Below are 19,489 nucleotides of genomic sequence, written 5' to 3' on the forward strand. Positions count from 1 at the left end.
AGGTACCTGTATGAAACTTGGTAGGAAAATGTATCTCAGAGAGTCTTACAAATATGTCTCATAGGACCATGCTCTAAACCGTACCGGAAGTCGGCCATTTAGATTTTTGTGTCATTTTTCAATGGACTTAGGCTCATTTCTAGTCGCTATACTTTAACAAACTCCTCCTCGACACTTTGTCGGATCCACTTCAAATTTGGTCAGTACAGTCTCAAGACCTTTGTGATTAAAAGTTATCAAAAGCTTTATGTTTGACGGAATGGCTTAGCCGTAGCGGGCGGCTACTTTGCGTGACTCCCCACCAAAGGAGCTGATGTAACTCATCCGGACTTGTTCCAAACAGTCCCAAACTTCACATGGTTGATAACACTCATGGCCTGAGGATGTCCACAAGCAAATTTTCACTAATACTTATAGCGCCACCTGCTGGCCAAAGTAATTCTGCGTTTTTTGACAACTGGCATCCGATTTACATGACTTTTACACAATGTCGTCTATAGTTGTTATAGAGCAACATAATACATGTTTGTGCAAGTTCTGTAGCACCACACAGCGGATACAGGATGCTGTGGATTATTTGCATTGCATCATTTCCTGCGTCACGCGGTCCAAGCAGAAAGAAAGCATCGGACTCCTAAGCACGTTGTCTGACTGTCGAAGGCCCTATTAAGATTGTATGGGGTATTATTATTATGGCCCGAGCCACCGACAACGTCGGGCCAGCGAAGGCCCTATTGAGTTTCTAAGAGTTTTTATTAGGGCCCAAGCCACCGACAACGTCCGGCCAGCGAAGGACATATTGAAATTCTATGGGGTATTATTAGGGCCCGAGCACCGACGTAGTCGGAGCGGAGGACCTATTGTTATTCTAATGTTTTTTATTATTATTATTATTATCGTACCAGTTTCATCGCAAAAAGGAGGTGCTTGGGATACTGGGAATCTTTTGAAATTTGGCACAAAATTCAATCGTGGTGAAAATTCCAGTATTATTGGGGTGTCCAGCTGCGGCATGACATTTTGGCTCGATAGCGCCCCCTACAGAGTAGCCCCAACTTTGGGTTTGACCTAGCTGTATGAAATTTGGTAGGTATGTGGAACGTGATGGGACGTACAAAAAAGTCAAAAGGAGGTATATCCTAAACCAAACAGGAAGTCGGCCATTTTGAATTTCATGACGTTTTTGGACCGTTTCAAGGCGCCGTACTTTAACGAACTCCTCCTAGAGATTAAACCTGATTGCCTTCAGATTTGGTCAGTATGCTCTTGAGACCTTCACAGTGAAACGATACTCAAAGATCAAAAAGTTCTCGAACTATGTGTCCGTGGTGTGGCGGCAAAAAAACACCATTCGCCATGAAACAGGAAGTTGTTGTAACTCGGCTGTACATTGCCTAATCTGCTCCAAATTTCTCATATGTCATAACATCCTGACCCTGAACACATGTATATGACAATTTAGAATCATAGTAATAGCGCCACCTAGTGGCAACAGGAAGTCATAAGTTTTGTACTTTGACACCCTACTGCTCACAGATTAATCGGATCCCTCTCAAATTTTGTCACAAAAGCCTTAAGACCTTGATAATGCTTCATTGTGAAAATTGTAGGAAGTTGCCTAAGCGTGGCGACGTGGCGGCTCTGCGAATTTTGATCCTTCGCCATGAACGAATAAACTGATGTAACTCGACTCCGCATCATCAGATCTTTACCAGATTTCACATGTTTGATTAAACTCCAGGCCTGAAGACATCTGCAAGCCAATTTTGAATCAAAGTCATAGCGCCACCTACTGGCAACAGTAAGTTAAAGTCTTTATACTTTGGCTTGTTTCTCTTAGTTGGAAAATCAGATCAACATCAAATTTGTTCCACACAAATGTAAGAAGTTCATAATGCCAGTTCTCTAAGCTTTTGATGTTTCGTCGAACGCCGTTGCCGTGGTAACGCAGTCTTCGCCGTGAAAAACGATGGTCATTTGGAGAGGTTAAAGAAGCTCGAAACACAAGCAAACTTGACACACAGATCACAAGGCCAAAATGTAGTTCTATAATATGATTTTATTCAATCAGAGTGTTAAATCGGCTCAATAGCGCCCCCTACAAAATTTCGACGAAGCAGCCCTCGCAGTACGTTTTACATAGATTAACAAAATTTGGTAGGCACATGTATCACATGTGGACTTAAATAAAAGTCTCTTGGGGCCATGCCCTAAACCCAACCGGAAGTCAGCCATTTTGAATTTAGTCTGAATTTCTACTGTTGTTTTTTCAATTTCCAGGCGCTCTACTGTAACGAACTCCTCCAAGAGATTAAACCCGATTGCCTTCAGATTTGGTCAGTATGCTCTTGAGACCTTGGCAGTGAAACGATACTCAAAGATCAAAAAGTTATCGAACTATGTGTCCGTGGCGTTGCGGCAAAAAAACACCATTCGCCATGAAACAGGAAGTTGTTGTAACTCGGCTGTACATTGCCTAATCTGCTCCAAATTTCTCATATATCATAACATCCTGACCCTGAACACATGTATATGATAATTTAGAATCATAGTAATAGCGCCACCTAGTGGCAAGTGGAAGTTGTACTTTTGTACTTTGACATCCTGCTCCTCACAGATTATTCCGATCCCTCTAAAGTTTTGTCAGAAAAGCCTTAAGATGTTGATAATGCTTCATTGTGAAGATCGTAAGAAGTTGTTGAAGGGCGGCGACGTGGCGTCTCGGCGAACTTCGATCCTTCGCCATGAACGAATAAACTGATGTAACTCGACTCTGCATCATCAGATCTTTACCAGATTTCACATGTTTGATTAGACTCCAGGCCTGAAGACGTCTGCAGGCCAATTTTGAATCATAGTCATAGCGCCACCTACTGGCAACAGTAAGTTAAAGTCTTTATACTTTGGCTTGTTTCTCTTAGTTAGAAAATCAGATCAACATCAAATTTGTTCCACACAAATGTAAGAAGTTCATAATGCCAGTTCTCTAAGCTTTTGATGTTTTGTCGAACGGCGTTGCCGTGGTAACGCAGTCTTCGCCGTGAAAAACGATGGTCATTTGGAGAGGTTAAAAAAGCTCGAAACACAAGCAAACTTGACACACAGATCACAAGGCCAAAATGTAGTTATATAATATGATTTTATTCAATCAGAGTGTTAAATCGGCTCAATAGCGCCCCCTACAAAATTTTGCCGAAGCAGCCCTCGCAGTACGTTTCACATAGATTAACAAAATTTGGTAGGCACATGCATCACATGTGGACTTAAATAAAAGTCTCTTGGGGCCATGCCCGAAACCCAACCGGAAGTCAGCCATTTTGAATTTAGTCTGAATTTCTAGTGTCGTTTTTTCAATTTCCAGGCGCTCTACTTTAACAAACTCCTCGCAGGGAATTAATCAGATCAACTTAGAATTTGGTCAGAACAATCTAAAGACCTTTGTGATTAAAAGTTACACAAAGCTTGTTGTTTCGTGAAATGCCGTTGCCGTGGCGATGCATTCCTCGCCATGAAAAACAAACGTGTTTTTGAGGGGCTAAAAATACTCAGAACAAAATCAAACTTGTCACACACATTTAAAATCCTGAATGTAGTTATCTGATGTGATTTTAATGCTTCAGAGTGGCAACTTGGCTCGATAGCGCCCCCTACAATATTTCGACGATGCAGCCCTCGCAGTACGTTTCACCTAGATGTATAACATTTGGTAAGCAGATGTATCACATGTGGATTTAAAAAAAAGTCTTAGGGGTCCATGCTCTAAACCCAACCGGAAGTCAGTCATTTCTAATTTTATATGAATTTCTCGTGTATTTTTCCCATTTCCAGGTGCTGTACTACGAACTAGTCCTAGGTAATTAATCAGATCAGCTTAGAATTTGGTCAGAACAATCTAAAGACCTTTGTGATGAATAGTTACTCAAAGGTTGTTGTTTCGTGAAATGCCGTTGCCGTGGCGACGCATTCTTCGCCACGAAAAACAAAAGTGTTTTTGAGGGGCTAAAAATGCTCAAAACGTAACCAAACTTGTCAAACACATTTAAAATCCTGAATGTAGTTATCTGATGTGATTTTAATGCTTCAGAGCGGCAAGTTGGCTCGATAGCGCCCCCTACAAAGTTTTGACGATGCAGCCCTCGCAGTACGTTTCACCTAGCTGTATAAAATTTGGTAAGCAGATGTATCACATGTAGACTTAACAAAAAGTCTTAGGGGTTCATGCTCTAAACCCAACCGGAAGTCAGCCATTTTGAATTTTGTATGAATTTCTCCTGTTTTTTTCTATTTCCATGTGCTGTACTACAAACTCCTCCTAGGGAATTAATCCGATCAACTTAGAATTTGGTCAGAACAATCTAAAGACCGTAGCGATTAAAAGTTACTAAAAGCTTGAGGTTTCATCAAACAACATGGACTTGGTGTAGCGGCCATTTTACATGATTCACCATCATCCACCAAGCTGTTGTAACTCAACTGTACTTTGACAAAACTGTCCCAAACTTGACATGCTTGATTACCGTCATGATTTTAGGGCTTTTGCATGCCAATATTAACTCATAGTCATAGCACCACCTACTGGCAACCACAGAAGTAAGCAGGATTCTTTAATTACAGCAGCCCAAACACTGAATTTATTTAAAGGGTTCGTGGGCACACCATGAGAAAAAGACTTCTCTGATCTAAATATGTGCAAACTAAGATGCTTGGAGAGCAAAAGTTAGACAACAGTGGTTCTCAAACCATGTCAGTGGGCATTAGTATAAATGATCTGTCCAGAGCTTCTACATGAAAATCACGTTAAATGTTACAATGAATGCTTTACACTACAATCTAAAGTTATAGAAGAGCTTAAAATGAAAACAGTGTTAAATTAAAGTGTTAAAGTAAAAGCAAATGACAATACTGTTCTGTTAACTTTCATGTAAGTTCAAATACAATCAGCAGGACACTGCAGGGAGTTGAACCCCATCCCAGTAAATTGACGGTCTGTTATTTTATAAACACTGAAACACATTCACACGTATTCATTTTCTTAATGATCTTAACAGGCTTACATTTATGATTGTATCGGAGGTACACTCAAAACATATGAGGCTTAAGACCTGGCAACATGATCTTGCTACGCTGCTGGTTGAGGCAGGAAATATAGTTTAACTCGTGCACGCAGTTTATGATTGTCACAGAAATGCATGGCCGCGTCAACCAGAGTCCTGCCAGTACCAGGAAATACTGTTTAACTCGTGCACGCAATGTATGATGGTCACAGAAATGCATGGCCGCGTCAACCAGAGTCCTTCAAGTACCCTCGACGTGCGTGAAGTTGCGAGGGCCCGATCAATGCTGCTTGCAGCTTTAATTCTATTTATGTTTTGTAGTGTTGAGCAAAATGTTAAGTGACACACTACTGCCACCCACTGCTGTAGAGTGTCTTTGTTGTCTTGGCATTTTCTTCAGAATCTTTGTTTACACTTTATAGCTAGGGAACACAGATATGAAGGTACTTTGAATTGACACCTCTGGAAAGTTGTCGGAGCAGAAGACTTATTAGGCTGTAGGCTGTTGCGGCCAAAACACAAGTTAGACTTGGTGTGGTACATTTTTTTATTGCTTAGAAATGTAACTTTTTATGAGAAAGAATTAACTTTTTGTACATTGGTGTGTGCTTGATGGAGCCTAACGCTCATGTATCTCTGCCAGTGCACTAAAACTGACTGTCTCTGCATTTCTGTGTGATGTATTCCACTGATTTGAATGTGATGATTAGCACTGTAATTAATGATAACATCAGAAATCAACTGTTTCCAGTTTGCCCAGATCCTGTCGACAAGTACCTGGAAGAAACATCAGTGCGCTACATTTCACCAAGAGGAGCAGAGCAGAACAAGGACACTGTGCCTCACAGAAGAACAGGTGTGTGTTTGTGTATTTGTGTGTGTGTTCAAGTTCTTTTTCTTTTTCTTACACTTCTTCATTTCAGCAAGATAAGACTAAGAATATTGATAAATACTAAGTGAATGTCTCTTAAGTAACTGCATACTGTGATACAGAAGCTTGATTAACATTAAAACTAATGTCACTTTCTAGGTCCGCAGCCAGTCATTTGCTGTTCCCCATCAGGACCCCATGTTGGACATCCTCAAACAAAGCCAACTCCTCTTGTACAAAACCGCAAACGGAGAAGTCATTCCTCAGCTGACTGCAGAGAGAAGCAAACATGTGGTAAAAACAAACGCAACATGGAGAGGGGTCATCATTTTTGTCTGGCCTCGAAGAGAATAATGACATTGGCTTAGACCAATCCAGGAAAACATTTACATACCTTAAGTAACCAAAAAAAAATTATGTTTAAGTTTTAAACATCATTTTAATAACCACCCTGAGAACAGGGACCAATAACCAAACTATAAATTGAGTCTCAAAATTGGTGTTCACTCAAAATGTCAACAGCCAAAGTACTATTCCACATTTAGAGTGAACAGTGAAGGTTTGAATTCGAGCACAAGCCACATATCCAGCTATTATCACATACACATGCAATCACAGAAAGCTGCTCTTTACACTAATAATAATGATCAAGTCAATAATATCCAAAGCTAACAAAAACTATTATACAATTAATAATAATAATAATAATACATTTTATTTATAGAGCGCTTTTCAGAGTACTCAAAGACACTTTACATTAAAATCATCATATATAAAAGCTATACACTAAAAACATAAAAACACGCAATATTGGTCACACATTAGAAGCAGTTCTGAAAAGGTGGGTTTTGATTTGAAATTTGAACATGGAAAGATAAGTGCAGTCTCGGATGTGTTTGGGGAGAGAGTTCCAGAGGGAGGGGGCAGCTATGGAGAAGGCTCTGTCACCCCATGTCCGGTGCTTGGTCCTGAGTGAAAGGGACAGGAGGTTGGCATCAGAGACTGACAGGATGGAGTGTGGTGGTGAAGCAGGTCGGTGAGGTAGGAGGGGGCCTGATTATGGAGGGCTTTGTGAGTGAGGAGAAGGACTTTATATTCGATCCGTTGTGGTACGGGGAGCCAGCGGAGATTCTGGAGAACAAGGGTGATGTGATCACGGGTGTGGGTGAGCAGGCGAGCAGCAGAGTTTTGGATGTACTGGAGTTTATTTAGGATTTTGGATGATGTGCCGTGAAGAATGCTGTTGCACTAGTCGATTCTGGAGATGATGAAGGCGTGGATCAGAGTTTCAACAGCAGATAAGGAGAGTGATGGGGGGAGACGGGCTATGTTTTTTAAGTGAAAAAAAGGCAGTTCTGGTGATTTGTTTGACGTGGTGTTCAAAGGAGAGGTTGCTGTCAAACATGACTCTGAGGTTGCGGATGTGTGTGTGTCGATGGTGAGGCAGAAGTTGTGACTGGTTTTAGTGAGAGATTTGGGACCGATGATGATCATGTCAGATTTATCACAGTTGAGTTTGAGGAAGTTGGTTTGCATCCATGATTTAATGTCAGTGAGGTAAGAGTGGAGTGAGTAATGGCCTTTGTGGAGAAGTAGAGCTGGACATCATCGGCGTAGCAGTGGAAGTGGAGACCATGTTGACGTATGACGTTACCAAGAGGGAGCATGTAGAGGATGAAGCACCGAACCCTGGGGGATGCCTTGAGACAGAGGAGCAGTGGAGGAAGTACAGTTGTTGATGCTGATGAACTGTAGTCTGTTTGTAAGATATGATTTAATCCAGGAGAGAGCAGTTCCGGTGATATTGAGGGAGGATTCGAGGCAGGAGAGCAGGATGATGGGGTTGATGGTGCTGAAAGCTGCAGTGAGGTCGAGGAGGATGAGAATATTGAGGTGACCAGCGTCTGAGGAGAGGAGGAGGTCGTTGGTGACTTTGAGGAGGTCTGTTTCAGTGCTGTGAGCAGAAACCGGATTGAAATGGCTCAAACAGCTCGTTGGAGATGAGCTGGGCTTTGAGGTGTGTGTGTGTGTGTGTGTGTGTGTGTGTGTGTGTGTGTGTGTGTGTGTGTGTGTGTGTGTGTGTGTGTGTGTGTGTAACAATACAGTAACTTAAAACAAACAAAGCAAGGTAATAAACACGCTATGACCTAATTATGCCCAAACACGGCATGAACAATAAAGTTGTTATAACTCCAAGGTACATTATTCAATCTGCAAAAAATTACATATGCTTGATGCTACTTCAAGTATGAGCATATATCAATGCCAACATTTTCAATAACTCATAGCGCCACCTACTGGCAAAAGCAACTGGCACATTTTATACTTGTATCTACTCCTCCTAGCCAGTTGACCAGATCAGTCTCAAATTTAGTAAGGAATGCCTTATGACATTGAAGATGCTTCATCATGAATAATCATAATTGTGAGTTTTTGTAGAACGCTGTTGCCGTGGCAACGCATCATTCACCATGAAAAAGAAGCTGATGGTTCAGTGGCTTCGGACGCTCAAAAAGTCATGAAACTTTGTACATGTGTCATAGGTCATGGGAAGACATATTTTATATGGGATTTTGGCTTGGCCGTTTTGAAATGCCTCCATAGCGCCCCCTATACATTTTCAAAATAGTCGCCCCATCGCTACGTTTCAGGTACATGTATGAAATTTGATAGACACATGTATCCCATAAAGACTTAAAAAAGGTCTCTTGGGACCATGCTCTAAACCAGTGGTTCTCAACTGGTCTGGCTGCGGGACCCACCATCACCCCTTAATGACAAGCTGCGACCCAAATTTTCAACTTCTCAAATGTATTTAATGAAAAGATGGTGCAGTTTGAACCTGAGCTGAAAATGTCCTCTGCAGTCGTAGTAGTAGAGATGTCTCCTGTGCAGAGGAATTGTTCCTGTCAGTCCCCGTCCCACACATGAGTAAAACTGCTTTGTTTGTTATGTCTGTAGATTCGTCCATTTGTAATGCAAAATGACCATTTGCCTTATATCGAGCTGTGGTCTGTTGTTTGATGTCATCCGACATGTCTTCAATTCACCTACTTATAGTGTCATTTGACAGAGGTATAGTTTTCAGTTTAACTGCTGCGGATTGATCCAACAAATGCCGCTTCAGTTTTGACGGCTTCATGCTGTGTGACAGGACCTCGCTGCACAAAACACAGAGGTTTTTGCCCTCTTTTGTCCTCAATGTAAGAAAATCCATACCTCATGTAGTCGGTGTCGTACTTGTGTTTCGCTCAATTAGCACATGAAAACAAACTTTGTGGGTGTTCTTCTATACTGTGAAATGGCAGGGTGTGTATTAGCATTACAAGGCATTAACGCCAAATACTGTTAATCTTCAAATTTGGTAAGTACAATCTCAAGACCTTTGTGATTAAAAAATATTAAAAGCTTTACGTTTGGTCGAATGGCGTAGCCGTAGTGGGCGGCTACTTTACGTGATTCCCCATCAAAAAAGCTGATGTAACTCAGCTGGAGTTGTTCCAAACAGTCCCAAACTTCCCATGCTTGATAACACTCATGGCCTGAGGATGTCTACAAGCTAATTTTCACTAAAACTCACAGCGCCACCTACTGGCGAAAGGAAATCTGCATTTTCTGACAAACACCATCCGAGTTAGATGACTTACACAATGTGGTTTACACTTCATATAGAGCAACACAATGCATATTTGCACATGTTCTCTAGCACCACACAGCGGATACAGGAAGCGGTGGACTATTTGTTAAGCATAATTTCCAGCGTCAGGCGGTCCACATGGGCATTCTCGGCCACGCAGGCCGGAGTCCCACCAGCGCCTCCAAGGATGCAAACATGACCAGATGGAGTGGTGTTCTGTTCTAGTGTATATGTTGGAGGAGGTTAGATTTTCCATTGAAATATATTCTATCATTAAGTTTGTCCAGTATGTGATATGTGTGTTATTCCTTGATTTCCAGTTCATGAGGATAGTTTTCTTGGCGATAGGTAGGGCTACGAGGAGTAATCGGCGGTTTGTTTTGCTCAGATTTATTGTTGAAATGTCTCCTAGTAAGCACAGTGAAGGGGGTAATGGGACGATACAGCCCAGGAAGACAGACAGTGACTCAGTTATTTCTTTCCAAAAGTGTTTTGGTGTGCAGTGCCAGGTGGCGTTAACATAGCTATCCGGGCTTTTTCGTGTGCAATGTGGACAGATGTCTGACGTGAATCCCATTTTAAAGATTTTTTTGTCCAGTGTAATGAATTCTGTGAAGTATTTAATACTGTATTAGTTGTAAATTGGCATTTTTAGTCATGAAGTAGATGTTATTGCAGATTTGGTTCCAGAAGTCAGCATCGGGAGTGATTGACAAGCCTAATTCCCATTTTTTTGATTGTATGGATGATGTTTTGTCAGACTGATATTACACTACATATTTTTGAGATTCACTTTTTTGAGGAGGGGATATGAGGTTGAGGGTGGTAGTTCTAGGTTAGTGGTCTTAATGTTAAGTTTGGATTGAACGGATGATGAGTTGCAGAAATTCCAAAAATTGATTGCTCCCGAGGCCGTACTTCTGAACCAAGTGGGGGAATGAAACCAGAGTATTATTATTGATGTTTCAGATGAGTGATGGCTTTAGCGGACCATGTGTGTAGATTTAGAGGTTTCTTGTGGCTTAGAAATTCAGGATTGTTCCATATGGGAGTAAAATTTGAAGGTGCAAAAGTGATGTTTGTGATTTTGTGGAATTTCCACCAGGCTGTCAGAGTTTCTGCTATTGTTAGTGTTTTGAAACAAGGATGGCGTTAGATTGATAGATTGGCTGAGAAATGGTAGGTCTGAAATCTGAATGTCCTTACAAACTGTCTGTTCTATATCTAACCATGTGTTATCTGATTAATTGGGGTGGATCCATTTCAGAATGTATTGAAGTGGATTTGCTAGGGAGTAGTGGAAAAAATGTGGAGCTTCAAGTCCTCGTGTTTTTGGTTTTTGTAGAGTGGCCAGCTTAATTCTTGGTGTCTTATTTTTCCAGTATAATTGAGTGATGATTGAGTCAAATGATTTGAACCAGGAGTGGGTGGGTTGAGATGGTATCATTGTGAATAGGTAATTTATTTTAGAAAGTATTATCATTTTAACTGTAGCTATTCTGCCCATGAGTGATAGTGGTAGTTTCATCCAGCAGAGGAGGTCGTCATTTATTGTTTTAAGTAGTGGAGTGAAGTTGAGTGTGAACAGCTCTGACAGCCTGGGGGAAATATTTATTCATAAATACATTATTAAGACACATAAAAGCTAAAAGCTGGGTTGACACCTCTTTCTCTAAAACTTTTGATAAAAACGGAAGTTTAGAATTGGGTCTAAAATTGCTAAGTACAAAGGAATCAAGATTAGGTTTCTTCAAAAGAGGTTGGATCACAGTATGTTTAAGAGATGATGGAACATTTCCTGTTGCTAATGAGCTATTAATAATCAATAAAATACTGGCCCCAACTGTATCAATAACCTCTTTAAAAAATGTAGTTGGTATAAAATCAAACGAGATATGATTTCAGCTAAAAAGGACAGTGAAGGTTTAAAGTTGCTAAAATAACTAATATCCTTCCTGACATGTAAGACAAGGGGGGGGGGGGGTGTTTGCTGCCTGATGTCCTTAACTCTGTAAAAAAGTTTAAATACTGCTCACACATCTTTTGTGAGGCAACAGTAAAATGACAGGGGGGGTGACCACTGAGTCGATTATCTTATGTAGAATTCTCGGATTTGAGTGGTTTGCCAAAATTAAGTTGGAGAAGAAAGAAGTTCTTGCTTCTTTAACTGCCGTTTGATAAGTCCTCATTGTATCTTTTCAACTCAATACACGTAAACCTGTTTTTCCCCCCCATTTTTGTTCCTTTCTCCTACAGTCTCTCTATAAATCCTAGGTGGATTCATTTTGCCAGGGCTGGGGTGTTATATTTGACCTTTTGTCTTTAACAGAGTCCAGGACAATCTGATAGGTGTGATTAAAAAGGGAGACCAGCTCCTCTCAGTTAAAATAAGGATTAAAGGCAGTTAAAAATTGATGGTAAAAAGCTCAGAAAACGTGCTCGCAGAGATTGAGTTGAAATCTGGCGGCGGACAGGTGAAGTATAAATAACTGGTAGAGGATGGAATAAAACCACATTGAATAAAACTGCTTTATGATCAGACACACATATATCCTTTGTCTCAAAGTTATCAGGGTTGAGACCACAGTACATAACTAGGTCGAGGGTGTGACCCTTTGAGTGTGTAGACTCCTGTATAACCTTAGTGAGGTTAAAAGATTCCAGGTTATCCATAAAATCAGTGACAAAAGTCTGTGAAGGGCAGCAGACGTGTATGTTAAAATCACCTAAAATAGAAATTTTGCCTTACTTTAGATAGGATCTTCAGAGCTTACTATAAAGCCAAGATGTTCAAATTAAGTAAAACGGACATGTAAAATGGGAGTACATTTAAAAACTTTTCTGTAGATAACAGCCAGCAGCAGCAGCAATCTGGGGGGGTTGCTTCAATGGGAGAACTACAGTCTCCCTGAGACAACCATGTCTCTGTGATGATGTCATGGCCCAATTCCACAAAGCTGATGTTATCCGGCTAGCTTGACAGCCCTAACTAATATCTTTTTTGTAAACATTAGAAATATAAAACATCTTAAAAACCAACACACATGAAATATTTAAATTCATGTTTTAATTAACAATTGAGCACCAACAGTGACTCATCACTGCATTGGTACCTCCATTGTTTTCTTCATTAGTCCTTTTCACCCTTTTTGTTTCCTTGCTTGCTTCAATTGTTCCTTTACCTTTTTATCTCTTTCTTTCTCTCCTTCTCTTTTACTTAATTTGCTATGTTACGTTTCTCTTCCCTGTCATGTTTACCTGACATTATCTGCTAGTGATTTGGGTGGGTGGGTGTGTGTGTGTGTGTGTGTGTGTGTGTGTGTGTGTGTGTGTGTGTGTGTGTGTGTGTGTGTGTGTGTGTGTGTAGTTGTGTAGTTGTGCAGAGTGGGAGAGTGAGTGAAGGTGTGCAGAGTGAAGGTGTGCAGAGTGAGTGTGAGTGAGTGAAGGTGTGCAGAGTCGGTGAAGGTGTGCAGAGAGAGTGAAGGTGTGCAGAGAGAGAGAGAGAGAGAGAGAGAGAGAGAGAGTGCAGAGAGAGAGAGCAGGACCGGCAGCTGCTGGTACATCCTTTGGGCCTGCAACCTGTCCTGAGCAATGGGAAAACTTGTCTGCACTCTGCATAAAAAGGTCAGAATTTGTGCCGGTGATACCATAGGGTGCCATACGTTTTTAGTGTCTGAAAGCGTGTGGTGCTGTGTGACCGTTCTGAACAGTTTGTCCTTGAGACGACAATTGGTACAAACTAGCCCATTTCGAGCATACCCCACCCTTGATTCTTTAAGCTTGTACATACACCAGGCAATTGTCTAAGGGCATGCTGGTTGCCAGCTATGGCTCAACTATGATTGGAATCATTTTAGACATAAAATGTTGGTATTATTTGTTTGCTGATTTGTTCTTGTCCTACTCAAATAATCAAAGTAGGGGTCTCAGCTGATCTTTTTCTTTCTTTTTTATTTTGTGCTCTCCTCTAGATATCCGGCTCCGGGTTCGTGCTGAATACTGCCAGCATGAGTCTGCACTTCAGGGCAATGTCTTTTCCAATAAGCAAGAGGCAGTGGAGAGACAATTTGAGCGCTTCAATCAGGCAAACACTATCCTCAAATCCCGAGACTTGGGCTCCATCATCTGTGACATCAAGTTCTCTGAGCTTACCTACTTGGATGCCTTCTGGAGGGACTACATCAATGGATCATTGCTAGAGGCCCTTAAAGGGGTCTTTATCACAGATTCCTTAAAACAGGCTGTGGGCCACGAAGCTATAAAACTGTTGGTCAATGTTGACGAGGAGGACTACCAGGCTGGTCGACGTAAACTGCTCCGTAATTTGGTCACAAGTGGAGGGAGCCCACCAGGAGCTACCAAAGACTCTGTATCTTAGACAGAACTGCTGTGCCTCCCCCACAGGAAATAGGGTGAGATGTGGTTGTGTCATTTAAGGTACCTGAAGTGTGTGCCTGAAAGGAACTGAAGGACTTCTACCCACCGCATTGATTCCTTTAGAGCTAAGGTCATAGGATATCGACTTGGCACCCTGAAGCTTAGCATGCAAGGTGATTTCATTTCCTTCACAGAGGAGAATGCTGATTAATGCGTGCACTGAATTTAACTAATTTCTTGTTTCTGGTATATTTGCTGAAACACTTTTGTTAAGTCAAATGATAGGTGATCTTCACAACCAGTTCAAAGTCCAGTTCTTTTCATTACAGGAAAAGCGCTGAAAAGTTACTCCCAGTGGGAGTTGTACCCTATTGACAAACTGGTTATTTTATTCCAAGTTTTTTTAGGTACATTATAGATTGATTGGATCAACCCAATAATGAGACTGGTTTGTATGTTATAGAAAGGCACAAACCGTAGGACTTAAGGCTTTTACACAACAGGATTAACAACACAAAAATTCAGAATACTTCCGCACAGTTTGAATAGTTGATGCCTTTATTTACAGCGCCAAAGCTCAGAAAAATCAACCTTTTTTTAAAAAAAAAGTATATTGCTTTTCTTGCTGCATAATTTTTGCATTCTGTGTTTTCATGACAAAAACAATGGTTCGGAATAATAAAATTGACGTGCAAATTAATTGCACCAACAAAAGAAAAATGCCCAGGGTTTGTAAAGGCCTTCAGGTTACAATTTGTTTTTCTATTTCTTTCCACTTATTATCTTACTTTCTCAAGAGTGCCTAGAGTTCCCTTGTCAGTAAAGATGAACCGTTTTTGATTGTTTTTTTATTGGCTCACATTTATTCACTCTCGACATCCTTGTGTCTTGGCTTTGTTTTAACAAATTCTTTGTTTTGCAATCTGGCTTGGTACCAGCAGCTGTGATTCTGGCCTAATGTGAAATTTCAAATGTCCCATCACTGCCAATAGTTAAACCTTTGTGGATCATTTTAATGTGTTGAATCCTATCCAGTGAAACAATTAGTCATTCACTGGTGCATTAGATTTGTTGGATTTGCAAATCAATGCCAGTTTTATTGTCAGCCTGTACTTCTGCTCGCTCTCTGTCTCACTCATGTTCTCTCCTGATACAACACTTAACTTTTTTTAAATTTGAAATAACTCAACAGTCAGTAAAAATCACAGCTAGTGTGTGTGGAGTCATCTCATTTGAGATTAAATCTGTTAAATCCTTTTTTTTTTCCTGTGGATATGTCATGCCTCTTGGTAGATCAGGATGTAGGTCAGTTCACATGCTCAAAAGGCATTATGAGCAAGAGTTGCACTCACTTCGTCATCCAGTCACTTGACGGCCTGTTGGACGTGTTGGAGAAACAACCAGGTATCTCCCTGGAGAGGGCAGGGGCTGTTACATCGTTCTCTGTCAGGAGGTGTGGCTTCTCCAAAGGCATTCCTCGCTATGGGACTAATAAAGGATTGTCTTATTCACAAATCGAATTGGGGATTCTGTTATTAAGGTTCTGAAACAGAATATACTAGCACTGTGCGCACCAACATAGTAAAGTATATTGCATGATAATCTTACACAATTCAGTGTGCATATCTAGAACAATGATGTGCTTCTAATGGCAGAATATCCCTTTTACAGTGTAGTAATAAATGCTAACTGGAATCCATTAAATGAGATATTAGATTTAGTGTGTGCCTGTGACAAACCAGTGTTGACAGTATTAATAATAACAAATGTGCAGTCATAAATAACACTCAGTGACTTTATTGGGCACACCTTTCTAGTTCTGGGAAGCCCCCCAGAGGAGCCTGAAATCTTCATGACACGTCAAAAGGTCCTGACATACACAGCCAAGAGTCTGCAGTTATGTGCCGCTGCGCTTCAGTCTGCAGTAGTTTTTGTGTGGTATGTCTCCATGTCAGCTCTTATCACAAGCTAATTAATAATGTATAGTATGTTGCAGAATTATATTATATTCAAAGCATATGGCATAAATTGTTTAATTGGATTGACAGTGGCTTGTTTTTTTATGTTCATCTTTCTGTTTCATACTTAGTGGATTAGGAAACAGACTACTACTGCTGGGTGCAGAACTTCCATGCTTATTGGCAGCCAACTGGCTTTACGCTGTAATCTCTGTTCTGTGTTCAAGAATAACTTTTCACAAAAAACATGAGTAAACCAACCTTATCACCAGACAAGAGTTGCAGTATTGGACGATCCTAAAAAAATCCTAGATTATGTTTAGTGACAATGCCCTTCAAAATCCTGGTTTTCACAATATTTGAGCACAGCAGCTAGTATGCTATGGTAAGAGAATGATTGTGGTTACGTTTAATAAATAGGCACATGTCAATGATGGAAATTCCAGTGTCCTGTGTCCTAGATAGACACACACCTTGCCATCCATCACCCCACTTTACGCCCTTACTTTTGAATAGCTGCATAAAGGACACAACTTCCGCCCCTGAACATTAACATTCGTTGTAAATCATTTGATATGTAATTGTCCAATGTTGACACAATTCCTAGGTATACTGGAATGGAGTTAACACCAATGTCAAAGGGGGCGCCATAGTTGTACATTTTCAAAATCTCCAAATTGTGGCTTTAAAAAAAAAAAGAGAGAATTTGACACTTTGATATGCCATTACTGGTATACTAGGACTGGTTATGACTCGATGCAAACTCAAAGTACCTTTGTTTGGAAATGTTTCAGTAATAGTACATTGAAGACGAAACATAATGCTGTTTTGTGATTAGATTATTTTTAATTTTGTAACAGAAGTAGATAAGAGTCTGAATGTCACTTTAGTAAATTGTCATTTGAAATGCCAGTCTCTAATGCTAACATTTTTTTCTGTTCAGTGCAAATAGCCAAACATGACATAAAAAAAATCTGTGTACCCTTTTAAAAGTTTAGTGTATATCTTTCCCAAATATATTCTTCCTGCTAAAAATGCCCTATTTTATCTCTGATATCGCACCATCCATATTCTAAAACACATAAGTCATGATTGACAGGCCACTACTACTGTGAATTATAGAGTAGGCCTACATTTTATATTTTTACTCCAGTGGAATTTCATGTAAAGGTTGCAAGTTAGCATCTACTATATAGGTTGGTGTATGTTATGTTGATTGTATGTTATGTTAGTCAAATGCAGCTGTCTCTTACGTAAAATTGCATGTACCTGTAACCTGTTATCTCCACAAATGTCATAGAAACTCACATTGCTAATATTTTGTAAATAACCTTATTGGGTGTCAGTTTTTCTTACATCAATTTTGCTTTTCTCAGAAAACAGACAAGTAGAACTATTAATAAAGGAAATGGATGGGTTTTGTGAAGTCCCAGTCCTAGTTTTCTTTTCATGTAACATGACTCCTGTGAAAAAAATCTTTTGGCACAGAACACTGTACAGTTTCCAGACAAGAAAATATAGAAGATGTATCTAAACAAGCGGCTTCCTTATTAATCAAACCTTGTACCACTTTGACACAAACCTGTGAAATGTGGAATGTTTGAATACATGTTCAAACCGTGTATGATGATTAACATTAGACTGATCCTGGCTGCATCTCATTTCGCTTAGACATTTGTCCTCATTCCTCTCAGTCACCTCTTGCGCCTCAGCTTGTCACACCAATGTGTGAAAGACATACAAGGAAGGAGAAATCCAAGCAACACATTTTGTCTGACAAATTAGACAAACCAATTTATTCGGGCCATGAATGTTCTTGCAGAGATTTGAATGTATGTCGGTGTATGTTGGTGGGTAGTCCTCTTGACTTGTTGACCACTAAAAGTAAACTTTGCTGCATTTCTATATGCCATGGATACTGGATACTGAAATAAGTAAATATTTTGATTATCAAAATGAGCTTCAACTAACCACAGCTACAGCAGGTCTGTTTTCAGTTAGATTGATCCAATTTTGCACAAAATAATGAAAATGTACTGGCTTAATTAATCTGAGTAAATTAATTAAACTGCTGCAGCAGATGCATCTGTAGGGCAGTCAAAATGACTGATTCATTCAAAACATAAATTTGTTTTTCAAATTGCATAAGTGAGTTATATATATAATCAGTCATTGAGTCTTGTTGAGGACAGTGGTTTACTTATAATTATCGTGCCAGTACAAAGTCAACAGTGGGCAGATGACAGGAAGTGAAGACAGAAAGGCATTACAGTTCATGGTCAGTCAAGAGGAACACTTTTTTTTTATAATCGACAGCTAGGAAGAATAGAAAAACATGACTGCAAAAAAAAGCAAGACTTTTGCAGCAAATAAGGTAGGGAAGACTTCTGGCAGAAAACTGCTAATCACAAAAATGTATAAATTAATAAATTGATGTATTTGTTTTACTTTATTTCACACGTTCATCATTGAATACCATAGTGTAAGAATTACATATTACATCACAATATATTAAATCAAACCAGTTTTTAGATTATGTTCATGTCCACCTAGTTACTTTTTTAACCACTGATTTATAATAAGAACAGACAAATGCAGTGTTAAAGTTTTCTTTCTATCATGGAATTTAATTTTCAACATATACAAATGTAGAAGAGTCAAAACATGTCATACATGGTAAAATATGTACAAATGAGCGGGTTAACAAAGATGTATCTACATAGAGTAAGGGCGTTAAATCAGGTCTGGACATACACCTAAACTTTGTCATGAAACATTTCTTTCCATCTTGTGCTTCGTAGCCAGCACAGGCAGGTCCTGAGCAGCTGGGACAACTCTTTCTTCCCATGTATTGACACAGCAAGTCAGCACAATTGGTTAAATTAGAAGTTATCTTTGTCTTTGTGTTCAGTTTGTTGTTGGGTCAGTTTGGGCTCTTCAGTGCGATTCAATTTATGTTAAGTTGTTATACCCTGAGTTTAGTTCTGTTTAGTTAACCCCGTTTATAAGCCCAGAGCTTCACTGCATGTTCTGTAAAATGTTTATTTAATTTTTGACTAAATAAAACTCTCTTTTCAAAAACCCTCCTGTGATGGCTAACTGCGGTACGTGTATGGAGTTAAAGAACCTAAAACCCAGGAACACAAACTTTTTAACAAAAGTAAAACAACACATTATCATGTACAAATCACTTAACAACATCTGTATCTTTTGGTTTAAATCCTGTGAATGATCATAGCGCTACACGTGAGCTAACTTGTTGCTAACTTGTAGTTTTTTAACACAGAGTTCAATCAACAATCAGAAACAAACATCAGTCCACAAGCTGTGTATTGTCAGACTGCATGTTCTTCGTGACAATTATGTAAAGGTTTTATAGTTCCTTGGGAAGTCGGACGTGTGTTTTTCCACCCAGATCTGGGGTTTGATTTATAGAAAAGTGCGTAGGATCCACACTTAATGTTTACTTATGTTCAAAGGAGGAAATGATTACGCCAGAAAATATTCTGATTTATAAAACCTTTCGTACGCCTGCCAGCAATTATTTCCTTTTATAAACCCTAAATCAATCTGTAAATGTGTTGTTGAAAGA

The 19,489-nt window shown here is 39.8% G+C and overlaps 1 protein-coding gene across 1 annotated transcript in view; it reads left to right on the plus strand.

Moving 5' to 3' along the window:
• The window catches only part of dedd (death effector domain containing), a 36,104-nt gene extending 18,752 nt beyond the window's left edge, over positions 1–17,352 (plus strand). Inside the window, exons 3-5 of the mRNA XM_068732686.1 lie at positions 5,806–5,910; positions 6,085–6,219; positions 13,534–17,352. Of these exons, the coding sequence (XP_068588787.1) occupies positions 5,806–5,910; positions 6,085–6,219; positions 13,534–13,940 (647 nt within the window). The 3' untranslated portion in view covers positions 13,941–17,352. The remainder of the gene's footprint in view (positions 1–5,805; positions 5,911–6,084; positions 6,220–13,533) is intronic.
• The last annotated feature ends 2,137 nt before the right edge of the window (positions 17,353–19,489 follow it).

Source organism: Cebidichthys violaceus, unplaced genomic scaffold, assembly GCF_023349555.1.
Source record: "Cebidichthys violaceus isolate CVI_PGR_0920_01 unplaced genomic scaffold, fCebVio1.0.p SCAF_6, whole genome shotgun sequence".
Classification (NCBI taxonomy): Eukaryota; Metazoa; Chordata; class Actinopteri; order Perciformes; family Stichaeidae; genus Cebidichthys; species Cebidichthys violaceus.